General features: G+C 38.9%; 1 protein-coding gene across 1 annotated transcript in view; it reads left to right on the top strand.

The window, feature by feature from the left end:
* The window catches only part of Itga8 (integrin subunit alpha 8), a 199490-nt gene that overhangs the window by 95241 nt on the left and 84177 nt on the right, over positions 1-20072 (top strand). Inside the window, exons 14-20 of the mRNA XM_046448373.2 lie at positions 5596-5641; positions 7998-8105; positions 13322-13377; positions 13739-13893; positions 15146-15283; positions 15800-15867; positions 17228-17375. Coding sequence (XP_046304329.1) covers positions 5596-5641; positions 7998-8105; positions 13322-13377; positions 13739-13893; positions 15146-15283; positions 15800-15867; positions 17228-17375 — 719 coding nt within the window. The remainder of the gene's footprint in view (positions 1-5595; positions 5642-7997; positions 8106-13321; positions 13378-13738; positions 13894-15145; positions 15284-15799; positions 15868-17227; positions 17376-20072) is intronic.

Here is a 20072-nt window from a genome sequence, read left to right as displayed (position 1 = left end):
GGGGGCGGTCCCAATACCTCCAAGTACACAGCAGAATTTAACTATGGTTTATATGAACACATCTGAATAACTGACTCATTTCTTCATCCCTCTCATCTTTTGTATATTATCCCATTATTACTTACTTCCCTACTTAGCAAGCATTTATGAGGTCTCTACTCTGTATCTGACAGGGTACCTGCTAATGTGGTTGCAAAGATGATTTCTTTCTTCTTTTATTTCAACCCATACTATTCTATGAAGTACCGGGGACTTTATGCAAACCTAAAGATTTCTGCTTGGAAAAGTTTACAGTCTTGTTTTCTTTGCCCATCCAGGGAGTCCATTCATAAAATTCACCTGTGATTTATGCAAATTCTACTCTTGCTGTATAAATAGCCATCTTACTCAGAGTCAAGAGCACAGCTTGTAGTTCCTCTTGAATCGCTTTTCATAATGGAGCACTCCTGTCTGGTGTCAGGTCAACACATATGGACTCAGGCCAGGGCCACATGTGTTACACTTGTCTAAATATTGGAGTCTGTGATTACACAGGATGGACTGAGTTTATGTTTCTGCAAATCAGTGGCTCCTTTTCCTGTGACATAGCAAAAATGCACTGATATGCTAAAAGAGGCAAATGTAACAAAAATGAATGAGAAAAATCACTGGAAAAAAGTTGAAGTTTTGATATCATCATTTAGCCTTATAATATTAAAAATTGGTAGACTTAGGAAACCTTCGTATCTTCAAAGATTCAAGCCCTTAAAAAAGAGTTTTGTTCCATGAGCCATAGTTGGCCATTTGCTTACTGTTTTCTTTAATTTTGCTAATAGTGAGCTCTTTAGATGACTTTTGTTCGACTTATCTGAACATTAGTATATGCATAGATGCATATTTTTAAATGCAGAGATTTGGTGTCAAAATTCTGAGTCTATTGTTGCAATCTGTGTATCTATAAGACATCTCACTGTGCTTTTGATCTTAAAGATGTTGGAGTCCACTTTTTAAATACAAATTTTAACTAGAATTTTTGTGTCTTAGGTTTAATTTTCCCAGAGCAGATATTAAAACAAGGACTAGAAAACAGGTAATTGGTTTGAGAAATGATCTCCAAAAATACTGGTAAGGGAGTAAGGAAGAAAGACATAGGATATTTTAAAAATTCTTCTTATCAAGGTAGCTGCTGCTATGGGCAGCTGGGGCTCCACCTGAGCAGGAAAATCAGAGGCATGGGGGCAAGCATGACTGAGGGATAGGAAACTGTACTAGTTTTCATCTGGTTCCATCCATAAATGGCCAAAAGCCCATTAAGCCCTCAGGCGGAAAGGTGGGAGCAGAGGTGGCTGTAAATCATTCTGCTGTGCAAAATCCATTATTCCAATTTAATTATGCTATTAGTTTCCATATCGAGCAACAAACTCAGGTTCCTTCCCCTCCTTTTTGTTTTTTAGGGGTCTTGGGTTTTTTTTTCTATTTTCATTTCTACTTTATTACTAAAGTGAACCAATTATAATTTCAACTGTTTTCTGCTGGTTGGCTCTTGTTTCTTTTTTTTTTTAATTTTTTATTGTTGGCTGTTCAAAACATTACATAGTTCTTGATATATCATATTTCACACTTTGATTCAAGTGAGTTATGAGCTCCCATTTTTACCCCATACACAGATTGCAGAATCACATCAGTTACACATCCATTGATTTACATATTGCCATACTAGTGTCTGTTGTGTTCTGCTGCCTTTCCTATCCTCTACTATCCCCCCTCCCCTCCCCTCCCCTCCCCTCTTCTCTCTCTGCCCCCTCTACTGACATTCATTTGCCCCCCTTGTATTATTTTTCCCTTTCCCCTCACTTCCTCTTGTATGTACTTTTGTATAACTCTGAGGGTCTCCTTCCATTTCCATGCAATTTCCCTTCTCTCTCCCTTTCCCTCCCACCTCTCATCCCTATTTAATGTTAATCTTCTTCTCATGCTCTTCGACCCTACTCTGTTCTTAGTTACTCTCCTTATATCAAAGAAGACATTTGGCATTTGTTTTTTAGGGATTGGCTAGCTTCACTTAGCATAATCTGCTCTAATGCCATCCATTTCCCTGCAAATTCTATGATTTTGTCATTTTTTAATGCAGAGTAATACTCCATTGTGTATAAATGCCACATTTTTTTATCCATTCATCTATTGAAGGGCATCTAGGTTGGTTCCACAGTCTTGCTATTGTGAATTGAGCTGCTATGAACATCGATGTAGCAGTGTCCCTGTAGCATGCTCTTTTTAGGTCTTTAGGGAATAGACCGAGAAGGGGAATAGCTGGGTCAAATGGTGGCTCCATTCCCAGCTTTCCAAGAAATCTCCATACTGCTTTCCAAATTGGCTGCACCAATTTGCAGTCCCACCAGCAATGTACAAGTGTACCCTTTTCCCCACATCCTCTCCAGCACTTGTTGTTGTTTGACTTCATAATGGCTGCCAATCTAACTGGAGTAAGATGGTATCTTAGGGTGGTTTTGATTTGCATTTCTCTGACTGCTAGAGATGGTGAGCATTTTTTCATGTACTTGTTGATTGATTGTATGTCCTCCTCTGAGAAGTGTCTGTTCAGGTCCTTGGCCCATTTGTTGATTGGGTTGTTTGTTCTCTTATTGTCTAATTTTTTGAGTTCTTTGTATACTCTGGATATTAGGGCTCTATCTGAAGTGTGAGGAGTAAAGATTTGTTCCCAGGATGTAGGCTCCCTATTTACCTCTCTTATTGTTTCTTTTGCTGAGAAAAAACTTTTTAGTTTGAGTAAGTCCCATTTGTTGATTCTAGTTATTAACTTTTGTGCTATGGGTGTCCTATTGAGGAATTTGGAGCCCGACCCCACAGTATGTAGATCGTAGCCAACTTTTTCTTCTATCAGACGGCGTGTCTCTGATTTGATATCAAGCTCCTTGATCCATTTTGAATTCACTTTTGTGCATGGCGAGAGAAAGGGATTCAGTTTCATTTTGTTGCATATGGATTTCCAGTTTTCCCAGCACCATTTGTTGAAGATGCTATCCTTCCTGCGTTGCATGCTTTTAGCCCCTTTATCAAATATAAGATAGTTGTAGTTTTGTGGATTGGTTTCTGTGTCCTCTATTCTGTACCATTGGTCCACCCGCCTGTTTTGGTACCAGTACCATGCTGTTTTTGTTACTATTGCTCTGTAGTATAGTTTGAAGTCTGGTATTGCTATACCGCCTGATTCACACTTCCTGCTTAGCATTGTTTTTGCTATTCTGGGTCTTTTATTTTTCCATATGAATTTCATGATTGCTTTCTCTATTTCTACAAGAAATGCCGTTGGGATTTTGATTGGCATTGCATTAAACCTATAGAGAACTTTTGGTAATATCGCCATTTTGATGATGTTAGTTCTGCCTATCCATGAACAGGGTATATTTTTCCATCTTCTAAGATCTTCTTCTATTTCTCTCTTTAGGGTTCTGTAGTTTTCATTGTATAAGTCTTTCACCTCTTTTGTTAGGTTGATTCCCAAGTATTTTATTTTTTTTGAAGATATTGTGAATGGAGTGGTTGTCCTCATTTCCATTTCAGAGGATTTGTCGCTGATATACAGGAATGCCTTTGATTTATGCGTGTTGATTTTATATCCTGCCACTTTGCTGAATTCATTTATTAGCTCTAATAGTTTCTTTGTAGACCCTTTTGGGTCTGCTAGATATAGAATCATGTCACCTGCAAAGAGTGATAATTTAAGTTCTTCTTTTCCTATTTTGATGCCTTTAATTTCTTTCGTCTGTCTAATTGCTCTGGCCAGTGTTTCGAGAACTATGTTGAACAGAAGTGGTGAGAGAGGGCATCCCTGTCTTGTTCCAGATTTTAGAGGGAATGCCTTCAATTTTTCTCCATTCAGAATGATGCTAGCCTGAGGCTTAGCATAGATTGCTTTTACAATATTGAGGTATGTTCCTGTTATCCCTAGTTTTTCTAGAGTTTTGAACATAAAGGGATGCTGTACTTTGTCGAATGCTTTTTCCGCATCTATCGAGATGATCATATGGTTCTTATTTTTAAGTCTATTGATGTGGTGAATAACATTTATTGATTTCCGTATATTGAACCAGCTTTGCATCCCAGGGATGAATCCTACTTGATCATGGTGCACAATTTTTTTTATATGTTTTTGTATCCGATTCGCCAGAATTTTATTGAGGATTTTTGCATCTAGGTTCATTAGAGATATTGGTCTGTAGTTTTCTTTCTTTGAAGTGTCTTTGTCTGGTTTAGGTATCAGGGCGATGTTGGCCTCGTAGAATGAATTTGGAAGTTCTCCCTCTTTTTCTATTTCCTGAAGTGGTTGGCTCTTGTTTCTATGAAGCCCAGTTTTGTTACCTCTGAATTTCACTCTGCAGATTTAGCTATTGTCATTCCCATTTGTGTTGGTTCGCTCCCACCAAGAATAAACATTGTAAATTAGGTTTAAAAAAGTGGGTAGTTTCACCTACATACTAACCAATCATTGAAACTCCCTGAAACAACTGTGAGTGCCATCCCTCCAAATACTCCAGAATCATCTATTGCTGTAAGCAAGCTTCACCTCTGACCTGATGGTTGAACTTTAGTAAATTTATAGCATGGCCTTCTTAAGCCTCCGTTTCCTCATCTGCAAAACTATACTAACGATAGAGACTTCCTAACTTCTGGTTAGGAATCAAAGTAAATTGTTTAGAAGAATTTTTTGTGGAAGTAAACATTCAATCAATATAAGCTATTTATTATTAACGCTTTGTGATTTAAGATTGTTAGAATATATGTCAGTTATTTCATCAACTGCTGACTGATTTGCCAAAAGCATACTCACCATCCAAACTACCTATAAAGAACAAATGGTTGTATCCCTCTCCAGGGGTAAAAATCGTGGTTTCATAGGGTTGTGGCTGGTAAGGGCATCATAAGACACTATGCATAGTGGACACTGAGAACTGCTTTGTGCCTTTTCCTCTTCTAGGAATGTGTGCCACTAGTTTGCAGGATAGGAAAAATGATGTTATGATGAATTTCTTAGGCACTTCTAGAAAGATGGTCTCCCTGAGTGTTGGAGGATTTGATATTAGTTGACTCTCCTGTCATATCTAGTTGTTTATCCTGAAGCTCCAATACCCTTTCCAAAATGTCTTCAGAAAGGTTTGTCCGTTCTTGTTCAGTGGTTCCTACTCTGCAATCAGCGCTTCAGGATGCTCATGTGCTACTTCTGTTTGTGAGCTTAGTACAGGTTGAGTACCCCTGATCAGAAGTGTTTAGGATTCCCAGCTTGGGGAGGTGTTGGAATATTTCATATACATAATGAGATATCTTGAGGATGGGAACCCAGTCTAAACATGATATTGGTTTACATGTTTATATACATCTTATACACCCAACCTGAAGGTAACTTCATAAAATATTTGTAATCATTTTGTGCATGAAACAAAGAGTCGTAGTGTGGCATTTTCCACTTGTGTTCCATGTCAGTGCTCCAAAAGTTTTGGTGTTTGAAGCATTTTGAATTTTGAATTTTTGTATTAGGGATGCTCAACCTGTAGATTTTTTTCTATAAACCGTGCGTGTATTTTTTCTTCTGTTTTTTAGATTTACTTGTGGGTGCGTTTGGAACAGGAAAAGTAGCTGTTTACAGGTATGTGGCTGGTGGTATGCAAATGTTCTTCTAATTGTTTTAGTTACATTTTCTTTTTATTGTTTGTTTTGCCTTAAAAACCTATTCTGATTATTCTGGATAATACTTAGATGCTCTTTTTAAAATCTGGAGGTATTTTGGCCCTCAATTTTTAGCCTTTCATCCTTCTCTATTTTTATTTTCATACTTGATGACCAAACTTCCAGTCCCTACCAGTGAAACATTAAATAAGACTTGAAACTCAGAAAATCATAAAATGAGCCACTCTTTAAATATTACTGTATTTGAACTTTTCTTTGTACTTTGGAAATCATTGAAATGTGCACTCATAGAGGAGTTTGGGGTGGGGGAATTTACTCTTTACCTTGGCTGCTATAATCAAGTGTGGACACTGAGTTAAGGAATAAAACATACCAGGAGTTGGCAGCCTGCAAAATCAAGTGTTGATCAGCAGTTCAAATGCAACAGGCGTGGAATCCAAGCCAGGCCGTTCCACACACTCACTAATTTGTAACCTTGGATAAATTCCTGTAACTTTCTAAACCTCAGGTGTTTTATCTGCAAAATGGAATAGCAATGCTGACTTTATTAGATAACCTTTGTTCAAAAGAATTCAGTGAGAATCTGCATGTGAAGTACTCTGAACACTAGCTGGTTAGATAGTTGATGCTTAAAATGTTTGGACTTTACTTTAAAACATTTATAAGAATTTAAGAAACTATGTCAGGATATTGAGACAAAAGTCAGAGAGCATAAATAGTTGTCCCTAGGCATGTAGGGAAGGTAGTGCTAATACAGTCAGCTCCCAGAGAAAGTCTGAGGTTAAGGTTTCCTGCTGTAGGTGGGTTTTCTTCCTCATCAGTTCCATATAAACTCAATGAGAGCTGATTTATACCAATGACTTTCCACTTCGGGCTCTAGAGAATCAGGCAGTTGGAACTCCCAAAGTTTTGAAGCTTGGGGCTTGGGATTTGCAGTGGCCACAAAAAGTTGAAGAGAAATGGCCCCATGGCCCAAACTGCTACTTTCTGCGTCTGCCATTGCTCTTGTGTCAATGCACTGTTTCCCATGAGCAGCTCCCAGCCAACTACTGAACACAACAAGGACATAAATAGAAGCTTATTCCTACAAGACATGCAACTCCCCTCACAGGTAACTCTGACCCAAGGACACCCCATCACCCACACCAGAACTTTCTTATTCAACCTTCTCTCCTCCCTTCATCCTTACAGGTATCAAAACTCCAAGCCTCCTCCCTTCACTCCCCTTTTCTTCTCATAGGTGTTTGCCACAATAAATATCTTGGACACCTAATTCCATTTTGTCATCTGCTCTAATAAGGACTGGAGTTAACACAATATTGAGAATAAAAATAATGAAGTACAGATATACAGCATAAAGCACCTTAGGAAAAATCCCAGTAGGCCCCATGTGGTAATGATGAAATTGTTTAAAGCAATGTCCTAAGCAACTTTCTGACCTCCAAGTCACAGCTCCCCCTTCTGTCTTCAGAGAAGATTTACCCAACATGGCGTCACTGCATCCTGAGATATGGTGGCCTTGACTCCTACTGTCATCCTGAAATCTGGTGGCGTTGATTTCCAAGCTTTAAAAATCACTCCACTCACTTCTGTGGTGACTTATTCTCTGGTCTTTTTATCCTCACCTGAGTGGCCAGAATAGTGCTAACTCCATCAGTTCCTCTCAAACTTTGTTGCATGTTAGAAATACATTCCAATGTGGTTCTTGCCCCAGAGGTTCCCCTTTGGTTGTTCTGTGGTATGGCCTGAGCCTTGTATTTCAAAGTTCCCTGGGTGATTCTATTGGGCAGTCAAGATTAAGAACCACCACTCTGAGTTAAGCACAGAATTATTCTGTAAACCCACCCTCGAGTGCTTAGCTAACTCTGCAAAGCTCAGATAGAACTTTGTCAATTGAGGTAAAACATTGTCAATGAGCCAACAACATTGTAAAATTCAAATACTTACTGTGAGTGGCTGGAAGATGATGGATTTTCTCAAGCATGAATGTAAATATTCTACCAAATTGTAAAGCAGTATTTTATACCAATGTAGTCACAATATTGTGAGTCCATTCCATAAAGAAAGCAGGTCTGTGAGTATGGCTACACTTTATAGGCCCACAGCATCCCTTATTTGGATTCATATGCTATCAGGTGTGTTCAGAGGTAGCTAATTGAGTGTGCTGCCCTTTTATTCATGCAGAGAACAGAATTCTTGGCACAAATCTGGGAATATTGGCAGGAGCCTTTGGAAGCAGACTTCTGCCTTTCAGGAAGAGAGCTTCTGCCTGTCGCTGGTGAGGGCCATTCAGACCCTGTGTTTTCTCCCTGCAGAGCAAGGCCAGTTGTGACTGTGGATGCCCAGCTTCTGCTGCACCCAGTGATTATCAATATTGACAATAAAACTTGCCAGATTCCAGAATCTTTGACACCTGTGGCCTGGTGAGTTCACCCAGTGCTTCTCAACCTCTAATGTGGATTCAGATCACCTTGGTATCTTATTTTAAAAAAATGCAATAGTTCAGTGCAGTAAGTTTGAAGTAGGGCCTGAAGCTTTGTATATCTAGAAAAAGCTTCAAGAGGCCACTGATGCTGCTTGTCTGTGGACCAAGTTTGAGTAGCAAGGAAGTAGTCTTTTAAATGCAACTATGACATGATGCCGACCTTTGGCTAGTTCTCTGATCTTTAGGCTCTGAAATGAGAAGCATCAAAACCTTTGGGAAAATTCCCAGTGAAACAAACCTTGGAGAGATCTCTTTGGCATACTAAAATGTTAATCAAACTAAAAATAAAACAAAATACCTTATCTTGCATTTGCATATGTTTATGGATACCACTTTTCAGATATCTCTTATGTATCCTCCCATGCAACTTTTCTAATAGTCTAGCTTGGGTTAAATCATTGCTTCCTGTGCTGAATGCAGATGTCAGTTTTGTAACATAGCATGTACAACTAGATAGAAGGTAAACCTTACAAAAAAAGAGATTTTTTTTTTTGTATGCCCTAACCTGAACTTTTGTGATCACGATCTCATCATTAGGAATAGTGGTAGAATCATGGCCCCTTGGCCTGGACCACAGGAGAATATTGCTTAGCCAGCTTTTCAAAGTGTCCCTTGTGAATTGTGCCAGTCACATGAAAGGAGGACAAAATGAAACTAGATTATATCAAAACCCAAGAAAATAACCCCTAGTATTTCAAGAGTAGGTCAGAGGTCATTATATTGGATTATGCCAACTGGGCTTATCTCCTGGAAAATCAGTAAATCCCTGAGGTGTTTGAGATTTGCCCTCATTTTCCAGGAGATGCGGTCTAACTCAGGACAGTATGTTCAGTTTCTCAGAATGTCAGAATGTAGAACAGGCCAGTCGTGACCCAAATAAGTTATTTCTAGCCCGTGTTACTATGTTACTGATGGCCTTTCGACAGGAGTTCTTATCAAAGTCAACACTTGAGGATGGAGGGTGGGGGATCCAGAAGACCCCGAAGAATTCTTCGAAAAACATCCTGTTGCTGGGAGCTCCTATAGCGGGCAGGCATGTCCTCTCCCTTAACTGCTTTTGAAAGTAGTTGGGAAATGCCCTGAGCACATTTTTAAATGGTTTAAACCATAAAATAGTATAATGAAAACCTGATCTGAGAAAATATGTGAAAGAGCCAGAACTTTTCCTTAGCCTGGCATGATTAAATGAACATTAAATGAACTGTGAGTGCTACTTGAGTGTGAGTATTAAAACTTCAATATCCCCATGTAGTCTTCTCTAACCCTGTGGATTTCTAGAAGGAATTCCTTCAACATGGACAGCACACTCTGGTATAGAATGTGGTGGTTTTGAACAAGATAAATTTTTTTTCCTAAGGACTTTTAGTTCCATGGATAGTTTCCTTAAAATTTAAGTAGTTTTATGGAACCTGTTTGGTTTTACAGAAAGATTATTACTTTTAAACCAGAAAGTGTTCTTTTTGTGAGCAATTTTCCGATTGCATTAAGTCATTTTTATTAAGATGAGATGCGATTCTTATGTAGACGAATTATATTACATTCCTTTAAAGTTATTTATTTAATTCTATTGCACATGTTTCCTGAAAGGCATTTTATTCTCATTTGCAAAATTTATGAGTGGGCCTGTAATCCCAGATTAATCCCTCAGGAGGCTGAGGCAGGAGGATTGTGAGTTCAAAGCCAGCCTCAGCAAAAGTGAGGCACTAAGCAACTCAGTGAGTCCCTGTCTCTAAATAAAATACAAAAACAGGGCTGGGATGTGGCTCAGTGGTCAAGTGCCTCTGAGCTCAATCTCCAGTACCAAAAAAGAAAAAAAAAATCTGAATGGTACCTCAGAGTATTAAAAATATAGAGAGAGCAGTTGTTTTAGTATACAATGTGTCTCTCTCATTCTTTATAGTTATTGTTATTATTCTGATAATTTAGCATAGTTTTTTCAAAGCAATTGAAAGGCCTCTGTGAATAACCTTTTACTGTAGATCTGAAATGGTTCTTCACTTTCATCAATATAGATTTGTCTTTCCTTTTTTTTTTTTTTTTTGGCACTGGTAATTGAATCCAGGGGCACTTTACCACTGACCTACAACCCCACACCTTTTTATTTTTAATTTGTACAGGGGTTCATTAAGTTGCTTAGAACCTTGCTACATTGCTGAGGCTGGCCCCAAATTTATGATCCTCCTGCCTCAGCCTCCTGAGTTGCTGGGATCATAGGCATACAGGCATGTATAACCAAACCCAGCTTATTGTAGATTTCTATCTTTCAATTGGCTGTGTAGCTTTATAAGATAACTGCTATTGGCTTTCTAAGTTAGAAAAAGAAAAGGAAATCCAACTCATTAAATATCAGCATAATTAATTTTAACAAATTAGAAAAAAACTAGTGGAAATTTGCATTTTATAAATGCAAAATTAACTAGTCAATTTACCAATCTGGGAAAAAACAAACAAAAAGCCTTTCCAGATTTAAGTAACTTTATGTAAAATCTAATATTTGCCATCATCATAAAAGGATTGAATTGGTGAGAGTGAAAAATGAATTGTTTTGTGTTTTTAAATCAAATTTCATATTGATTTCATTTTCTTCTCATCATACATGGATAGCTATGATCAGACTCATATCACAGGATCATTATTCCAACCGTGCATAGGTGGCAATTAGTATGAGGATTGTGTCTTGTCCTGACCATATCAGAAGCACTGTCTGTGAACAGTTTCATTTAGATTTATGTGATGAGGGGTCTGGATTGATTTCATGGTTGTTGTTCCAGTCAGACCTATTCAGAATAATGGGCCATGCCGAATATGATCATAAGTTCAATAATGGTTCACAGCTTTTCCTGACAACCCAAGTATACTTTATAACTATGTACTAACCTGCAAGTGGTCCTAATTCTACGGTATATAAAACACATGATGTCTGTGCATGGATCTGTATATAACAGATTTTTTTTCTGTGTTTTAGATGAATATGCCAGTCCACTGCTAAACTAGTCTGAGGTTTTTCTCTTTAGATTAGCACAGAGTTCTTAGAAACTTGTGACAAAGTTTTTTTTTCTGCTAAAGACATCTTTAAAACAACAGGTTTTAAAGATGCTGTTGTCAGTAATTCAGTAAGTTGTATAGTGGTTATATTAAGCTTCATGAAAAATGTGAGTCATCCAGTTGTTAATGATATTGAAGGAACAGAAAGAGGAAACTAAGAAATATAGACAGAGACTAACATATAATCCATAAATCAACAGTAACCTTCAGTTGATAACCTCATTTACCAAATACCTTCTCACAGAGTGGAAATAATGTCTACTTTCATAGCTTTAATTTCTTCCTTTTCCAAAAATCTATATTGCTTTTGAACGGTTCGTATTAAACAAAACACTATCTCCAAAATTGTTTTAATTTACACATGTCGATCATTTCATTACAAATATGAATTTATCTTCTAAAAGCTAATGAGCTTTGTCTATGCAGAATAATGATAAATAGAATAAAGGTCAATAGATGACTTTAACAAAAAAGTTGTGCACAGAAAAAAATTCCATTTTTGGAAGCCGGACCTGCTACAAAATTTAAAGATGTGATTAACTAGTCATTGTCCTTGAATACTTCTAATTGAAGTAGAAGTGCACCGGAATTTGTGATTTCTCTGGGGAAGTGGTATAAACACTTGTAATGGCATAGACATCTCGGGAAACTTTTGACTTAATGGTATGTGGCGAATTATTTACCCTGAAGGGAGACATTGACTGGGGTCACAGAGATAGATGAATCCCAGATGTGACACATTTTCATTATGTTTGACACAGGAAGCCGGCATATAATTAAAGTATGATTGGGGCTTATTTACTTTGTTTGAATTCTGTGGAAATATTTAAATCATGCTGTAGTATTTTGTTGGTAAAATCTTTAAGACTGTCATTAAATCATAATAAGTATTTTCTTATATTTTTTACTTCCTTTGAAATGTGAAAAGGCTCCATCTTTCATGCTATTAGAACTTAAGAATTTTTCCAAGAGGAAGGTAAGAACATTCAACAAACTCAGGAGGAGAAAATGGGATGTTTCTCGTTCCCGCTGTGGTCACAGACCAGGGCCAAGTGCAGGTCATCCCAGAAGCCAGAGCAAGATATTTCCTTGGATTAGGATTCAGGCAGGTTCATGGCAAAACTGTAGAGTGTCTTCCATGTACATCTGTCCTCTCATCGCTGTCTTCATAGAAAACAAACAACAACAACAACAACAAATATATATATATATATATATATATATATATATATATATATATATATATATGAGAGAGAGAGAGAATTTTTAATATTTATTTATTTATTTTAGTTTTCAGTAGACGCACCATCTTTGTTTTATTTTTATGTGGTGCTGAGGATCGAACCCAGTGCCCCGGGCATGCCAGGCGAGCGCGTTACCATTTGAGCCATATCCCCAGCCCAATAGCCTATATATTGTGCCTACCTAGCTAGACAGCAGCCTGAAGCTCCTTATTTTCTTTCTCTTGTCCTCCTTTTTCTTTTCCCTCTACTGCCAGTCTTACTCCGCATCTAGCATGCTACCACCAAGTTCCAGTCTTTCCAAGCAGAGTGGGTGATGTAGGTTAAGCAGAGTGTGCTATTCTATGCTTTTTAGGATTAAATTCACACTATTTAGCATGACTTCAAAGCCCTGTTTCCCATCATTCCACCAAGTCAGCTGTGCCTCCTCCAACTTCCATACCTTGTTGGATGCTGTAACCACACTGGATCTTTCAGTGTTGCAGATGGGGCCATGTTCCTACTAATCTAGGCTTTGCCATTACTATCCACCACTGTCCTGCCTTGTTCTTCACTCCATTGCATATGAAAGATATTTATATGTGTCCACTGAATAAAAGCTGCCGGGTATTAGTTGATCAATTGTTAAATCAGTTGAACTCTAGTAATTTTTTCAAATATTACTTTCCTATGGCCAGTTACCTGTCTTAATTGTATTGGTGTTGTGGCAGACTTGTGGGAAACGTGTGTGTGTGTGTGTGTGTGTGTGTACCATTAAAAATATAAAGGGAAAATTATGTGTTCGTTTTAATGGGGGAAAAGGATAGGAAGATTTCTACTTCAGATTCAAAACTGTATTAACCAATCAATTATTGACTATTTTTTATAGCTTTTCTTTAAGAGTATGTGCATCTGTAGCAGGTCAGAGCATTTCAAACACAATAGGTGAGTATACTCCTGTATTGTACCAAGAAAACTGAACAGTAATCATCTCTCTGCATAGACTATATAAAACTAAAGATCCCTTACTCAACACCCAGATTTCTATTGCACTTTTGGAGACTTGTACATAATATTACTTCAATAACTGTTATTACTATTATGTATAAAGTATATAATTGTGAGGAAAATGACAATCTGTAAAACATTACAAAAAAAATTTGAGCTTGGAGAATACTTTGTAACTTTGTTGTTCAGTTCATGTATGTATCTGATCTCAGCTAATTAGAAAAAAAATATTTCCTGAATAAGCAATTTAAAATAAGAATTCATATCTGAATACTTTTCCTCCCCTGATTCTATTCAGCCCTGACAGCTGAGGTGCAGTTAGACTCCCTGAAACAGAAAGGAGCCATTAAAAGAACACTCTTCCTGGGTAACCATCAACCCCATCTCCTCTTCCCTCTGGTGATAAAGCGTCAGAAATCCCTCCAGTGCCAGGATTTTGTCGTTTACCTTCGAGTAAGTGTTGCAGAAATCATTTTCGTGGCCTCTCACATGCAAATCTGAATTCCAGTCATTTTCCCCCATGTAGTCATCGTATTTGTCTCCAGAGATCCCCATCTATTTTCATTTTCATAGGAGGAAACTTCAAGGTTGAATACTCTTCCTGACCCTGACTTCAACTAACCTAATGATCTGTTGCTCTTAATTTCTAAGGCTTCTTTCTGTTTTGAACAAAATCTTGATAACAGCACTCAACTCAGGTGGTTTTCATTTCTAAGTGCCTCCCCTCTAAAGATCATAAAAGTTCAATACAATTTATTTGAGTTTTTATCCAATGCAAGTATGTCATGTTGTTAGATTTTTATCAGTATGCATTTCAAAGCCAACTTAGGAAAACATTAGGCATTCAAGGCTTTTATTAAAAGTAATTTATAATTATCATTTTTAAAAGTAATATGTTTTTACAACTCTAAAACCTGCCATGAAATTTGAAAAGTCCAAATATTTATAACACAAGTATCGACCTTCACCTTGCCAGTGGTTGGGTGATGGTCATTTATTCTCATTTCTTCTCCCATAAGGGACTGGTTAGCAAGAGGAACCCTAGGGAAGACCAGAGATTCACAGCCACATTCACACGTGAAAAGCCAGGCATGACTCACACAGCTTACTGTGGCCTTAAATGGCACAAATAAAGGGTGAAAGGCCCGATGTGTGCTTGCTACTGGGTGTTTAGCCTCTCCTTGGAAGAATTCTGTGCCTTTTATCAAGGGAACGTGAAATGTGCTGAAGATGTTTTGAAGTTCATGCAAGCCAGGCCTTAAAGAAATAATAAGGGAAGAAGAGAATCAAGATGTTTTTTTTTCCCCTGAGCCTAAGAGTACTCATAAATTATGGCAATCTCCTGAAAACAAAAATCCCAATTCTTGATGGTTTTCATTGCATTTACAGTATATAAGTGTAATCTTTTGCTTTACAACTTGACTGATTTTGTGTGAGTTGTTGACAATCTAGAGATCCCAAAGTTTCCCTCTAGAAGCACATGTTGGTGAAGCTGGGGCTCTAAATGATTGCATCACTGAACATAAACTAACTACGCTAGCTACTATATACCACATAAATCAGCATGTGTCTAAACCTTCTGCCGTGGTCGTTGCTCTATCAGTCACTTTCACTGAGCAATGTCGAGCGTTGCCTGCCTTTTGCAGACCAACATCTTGCAGCTATTTCACGGAGCCTCTCTTGAGCTTGTGGTTATTTTTCCTAGGATGAAACAGAATTCCGAGATAAATTATCTCCAATCAATATTAGTTTGAATTACAGCTTGGATGAATCCACCTTTAAAGAAGGCCTGGAAGTGAACCCAATACTAAACCACTACAGGGACAATGTCGTTACTGAACAGGTATGTCCTCGATGAACTTTGGTGGCACTTTTGACAGGTAACCTTTGGGGGTGTGGGTTCCTGTGACCTGAGATGAAGGCTGGCCCCTGATGTTTTCTTTCCTGTATATAGTTATGCAACATTTGGGAGGTTTTTTTTCTTTTTTCTAAGAGTTTTTTCTAACATGTTTCCTGAAACACCGCATCCTGATGTTTTCTGAAGCCCCTCCCCTTATGCAACCAAGATTTAATTTGTTCAAAATGTGGCAGTAATAAAAGCAACACAGCCTATAATACTCAAAACAATGACACATATCATACTTGACTGACATTTCAAAATTAATTGGAATTAGACAACAAGGTAAACTAGCCCATGTTGAGAGGTCATCTCATAACCTAGGGTACAGGACTGGGTAGAATTGGACATCATGAGATAAAAGCTTTGGTTTAATTTTTGGAATTGCTTGGAATTTTCAAGAGAAAGGATATGATTCAGGCTTTCCCAGATTATTCCTGATGTCTGGTTTGTACAATACAGGCTCACATCCTGGTGGAGTGTGGAGAAGATAATCTGTGTGTTCCTGACTTGAAGCTGTCGGCTAGACCGTGAGTTTAAATAAATAAATGTGTGCATTCTATCTAATGAAATACAGATGTTTATTTAAAGTTTCTCTGGATAAGGTACACACTTCCAACTAGAGGGGAAAAAAAGCAACTTACTTGAAATTCTTGAGTTTGGCAACACTTTGGGTTATCCTGGGGTTTGGTTATTTCTTTGCCATTGGCGTCAAATGACACCCTGAGATTTTGGCTGAGCTATTTCGTCTTTCAACAAAAGTTAAAAAAAAAAATAATGTTTTTTGTTAAAAGTAAACTCACATACAGGGTGGCTGGGGTTATATTTACTTGCCTGAGTCAAGTGGGCAAAGCATTCAGAGAGGGGGTTCTATCTACACCTTAACCAAACTGGTTTTCACAGCATGCATGGCTCAAAGCCATCCTTAAAAGTGTCAAAACAAAATTCATTTTAACTTGCTGGAAAAAAAGGAACTTAAAATGCACAGAAGGGAGTAAAGCATAAGATGTCAGAAAGTCAAATAAGAATCAAAGGGCTTCCTAGTTGTCAGTAACTGGGGGCCCAGACTCCAGCATCTGTAATTTCAGAAAGAATTCAGACTGAGATATAAAACATCCTCTGGTAGCAAAAGCAGATTTGTGCTCCTTCCTCTCCCAGAAACTATGGTTACTGCCATAGTTTGGAATCTGTATGGTAATTTCTCAAGGGAACTTTGCCCAAACTTCATAATTTACCAAGTGTCAAAAGCAATGGATTTGAGTGAAGGTCAAAAGTGGAAGAGTCATTTCTAAATGTTGGTTTCATTTGGAGTTCAAAGTGAATTAAGGTTCTTCAAAATCCTTCAAAACCTTCTATCAGCCATTTAGGATCCTGTTTGATCTGCCAGTTTCTTCCTTTTTATCATAAGTGTGTCATGTCCCTTCTTACTTTCTAAACCATCTCTCTTTTTTCTCATAACCTATTTTCTTCCTAATATATGTTTTCAGCAGTGTTCTGAAGCTGCTTAATTCTGGCTTTTAAGCCAAATGTTAATTTTGCAGAACTTTTTGCTAGCAGGTTGCTAAGTATATTGGTAGCTTGGAATTAACTACAGTGAGACGATTTATACCATTGGAATCCACAAATGCTATAAATTGGTTTTCTTGTGGTTTGAGATCTGGTTGTCAAACATTCCCAGCACCCCACTGGGTGTTTTTCTGCTATTCCCAACCAGACACAGTTCTCCTGACTCTTCCTGCCACTCCTTCCTGATGATCTATCTTCTTTATTGAAGTTCTAGTTTAGTATTTGCTCTGTTCCTTTTCCCTCCTAAATTATTTTAAAAGAAAATCCATGAAGTCAGAGAAATAGAATAAACTAATCATTCTTCCTAAAACTACATTTTTTTAGAGATAAGCACCAGATTATCATTGGAGATGAAAATCACCTTATGCTCATAATAAACGCAAGAAATGAAGGGGAGGGGGCCTATGAAGCGGAACTCTTTGTAATGATACCAGAAGAGGCGGATTATGTTGGCATTGAACGTAACAACAAGGTAATGCCTGAAAATTATTTGAAGTAAGGAGCTGGGTATGCTTTCAAATTCACATAATGTTAAGTAGGGTCATCAAGCCTGAGTGAGTTTCTTCCTAACTGAGAGAGAACAAAATGGTACCTTGCTCTGTCAAATCATGGTAGGATGAAGGGTTTACACTGTGGTAATGTCTGTCTTTGCCACAGTACAAAGGTAAGTTTGCCAAAGACTGAAAGCTGAAGCAAGGAAGAGAACAGAGCTGGACAAATGGTAGATCAGCTAATATCCCAGGCTAACTCCCCGTCCTTGTGGGATTTTCAAGGTTTGTTTTGAGTTCCTTTTAGTTCCCAGCAGGTCACTAGAGCCTGGTTTTGATTATTAGTTGGGAAAAAGGTCCAGCCAATCTTGCTGAGCACTGATAACAACCTGGACAGGAACTGGAAAGGAAACTAGTAAATTTTTCTTTCTTCTTGGTCCACTTTGGGATTGTGACCAGGAAAAAAAAAACTGTTTCTATGTTCTTATGTTTGTTAAAATGACACTATGCTATTTATCCTCTTTACATTCGTTATCAGAACATGAAATTTCCCACCTCAATATATCCTCTGCTCCTACAGTGTTCTTAATCACTTGGTCTAGAAAACCATTATTAATTCATTATATATTAATAAAGAGTCCCTCAGTTTCAGAAGTATACAAAACTCACAATTGAGAGTAGAGACCAAGTTCCACATTTCTTTCAATAGGAACAGGCACATCATAGGCACTCCTTAAATACTTGTTGAAGGATTTATTTAACTAAAGTTTATTAAATGTCTTGCTGGTTTCCAAATACTGAAACCACTAGGAGTTCTAATGATTTTTTTTCTAATGATTAAGGAGTTCTAATAATTTAATAAAAAGGTATTCCTCTGTTTTGATATTGCTATTTTAAAGCCATTTTAATACTTAGGGAATATGAAACACTCTGTTAGCACTTCTAGTTTCAGGAATTTTGTTTTAATTAAATGATCTTTTCCCTGTAAAAGAAAAGAAGAATCCAGATGAAAAAGAATCAAGTATCTTTGACTCATTTAAAATTATTATGAGTTTCAATGGAAGAAATTCATAGAACAAATATCTCCAAGTTCATCAAGTTGTATCCATTGAATATGTATAGCTTTGGTTGTGTCAATCATACCTCAATAAAGGAGTTTTAAAAAATGGTCCAAATTTTTTCTCTTTTCCATGTCAGCAATGAGACTAGGAAGAGGAATATTCATCCCATTTGTTTTCAGAAGTGTATGAAGCTGTACAACCTGTTCCTTCCTGTCCCCATTTCAGACATGAAAATCAATTTGTCCCCTCATTTCTCCAGTGAATGGCCTATAATCATTTCATTTTCTTCTTCCTCTAGTTACGTGATTTTCCTTACTCATTTCTCCATTAAAGTTACTTCAAGATATGAAAATATGAGAATAAATGGAGCACTTTTGAATGGGAGAAGGAAGATGGCGGCGAGGGGAGTGCATTGCCCCCGTGTGCTGCTTCACTGTGTGGGAGTATGACAAGTCAGGACGGCTAAAGGATATCTTGTTAGGAATTTCCAGCAATAGTGGGGTGCTCCGGAACCTGGAGGAAGGATTTCCATCGCACGAGGATCGGCTACTGGGACTCAAACGCGAGAGGTTTGTCGCACGGAGGGTAACACTGCTTATTCAGCAAATCGCCCCGCGGCTAGAGTCTGCAGCGCGCGCTGGGAAACGAGGAGATAGCGACGCAGGGATACAGCGCTGCAGTTTCTGCCAGCCGTGCAAGCACCGTACTCAGGGCTGAATTCTGGGTTCGAGATGGGGGAAGAAAGCGGTCCATCTCGGTTCTCCACACCGGTCAGACCACAGAGGAGGCCAGCAGCCACCATGTTGGAAAGCTGACGTTACCATCCCTGTTTGCGACTGACCGCAGCTCATTCAGCCATAGAACAAGAAATTTCAGGCTGCAATTCGCCTGCGGCTTGGAGACAGATTGCTAGGGTTCAGTGCCTGGGTGCTTCTTAGAACCTGATCTTATCGGAGCGAACACCGAGCGCGGGGCGGCCAAGTTCCGGCTCCCGGAACCGTCCCGGAACCGTCCTGGCCCAGGGCTGCGGAGCCTGCGGAGGCTGCTTCTTGGATCCTGCTCCTATCAGAGCATACACCAAGCACTAAGCGGCCGAATTCCGGCTCCCGGAACTGAGCCCGCGGGGACTGCTTCTTGGAGCCTACACTTATAGGAGCTTACACCAAGCACGGAGCGGCCGAGTTCCGGCTCCCGGAACTTCCCTGGCCCGGGGCTAGGAGCCCGCAGAAACTGCTTCTCGGTCCGGGTCCTGCTGAGGGCCGGTCAGGACTCACCCGTTGCTTTGGTTGCCCGGCAAGGGGAACGAAATGCTGCCATTCGCATAGGATACCAACATGGCAGAGATCTGATGTCATCAGAAAGCGGTGGAGGAGAGAACTTCATCAATACCAGCGGCGACAGAAACAGTTGGTCTCCTGGTAGGGGGGGTGAGGCACAGATACCCGAGTCTCTCTCGATTTGTCGTGGAGCCAGAGGGGAGGAGCCGGGCCGCCGCCAGCGCCCGGAGCAGGCCCAGCAGCTCGCCAGCGTGGTGACCGCGTGACCCCAATAGGAGAGGGGGCGGAGAGGAGCCGCCACCCACACCCGCAAGGTGGGCAGACCCGCGACCCAGAGGTACAT

Source organism: Marmota monax, unplaced genomic scaffold, assembly GCF_021218885.2.
Source record: "Marmota monax isolate L192 unplaced genomic scaffold, Marmota_monax_Labrador192_F-V1.1 WCK01_AAM20220418_F8-fsc00066, whole genome shotgun sequence".
Classification (NCBI taxonomy): Eukaryota; Metazoa; Chordata; class Mammalia; order Rodentia; family Sciuridae; genus Marmota; species Marmota monax.
Note: the sequence above shows the minus strand (reverse complement) of the source record. Positions and strands in the feature narration are given on the sequence as shown.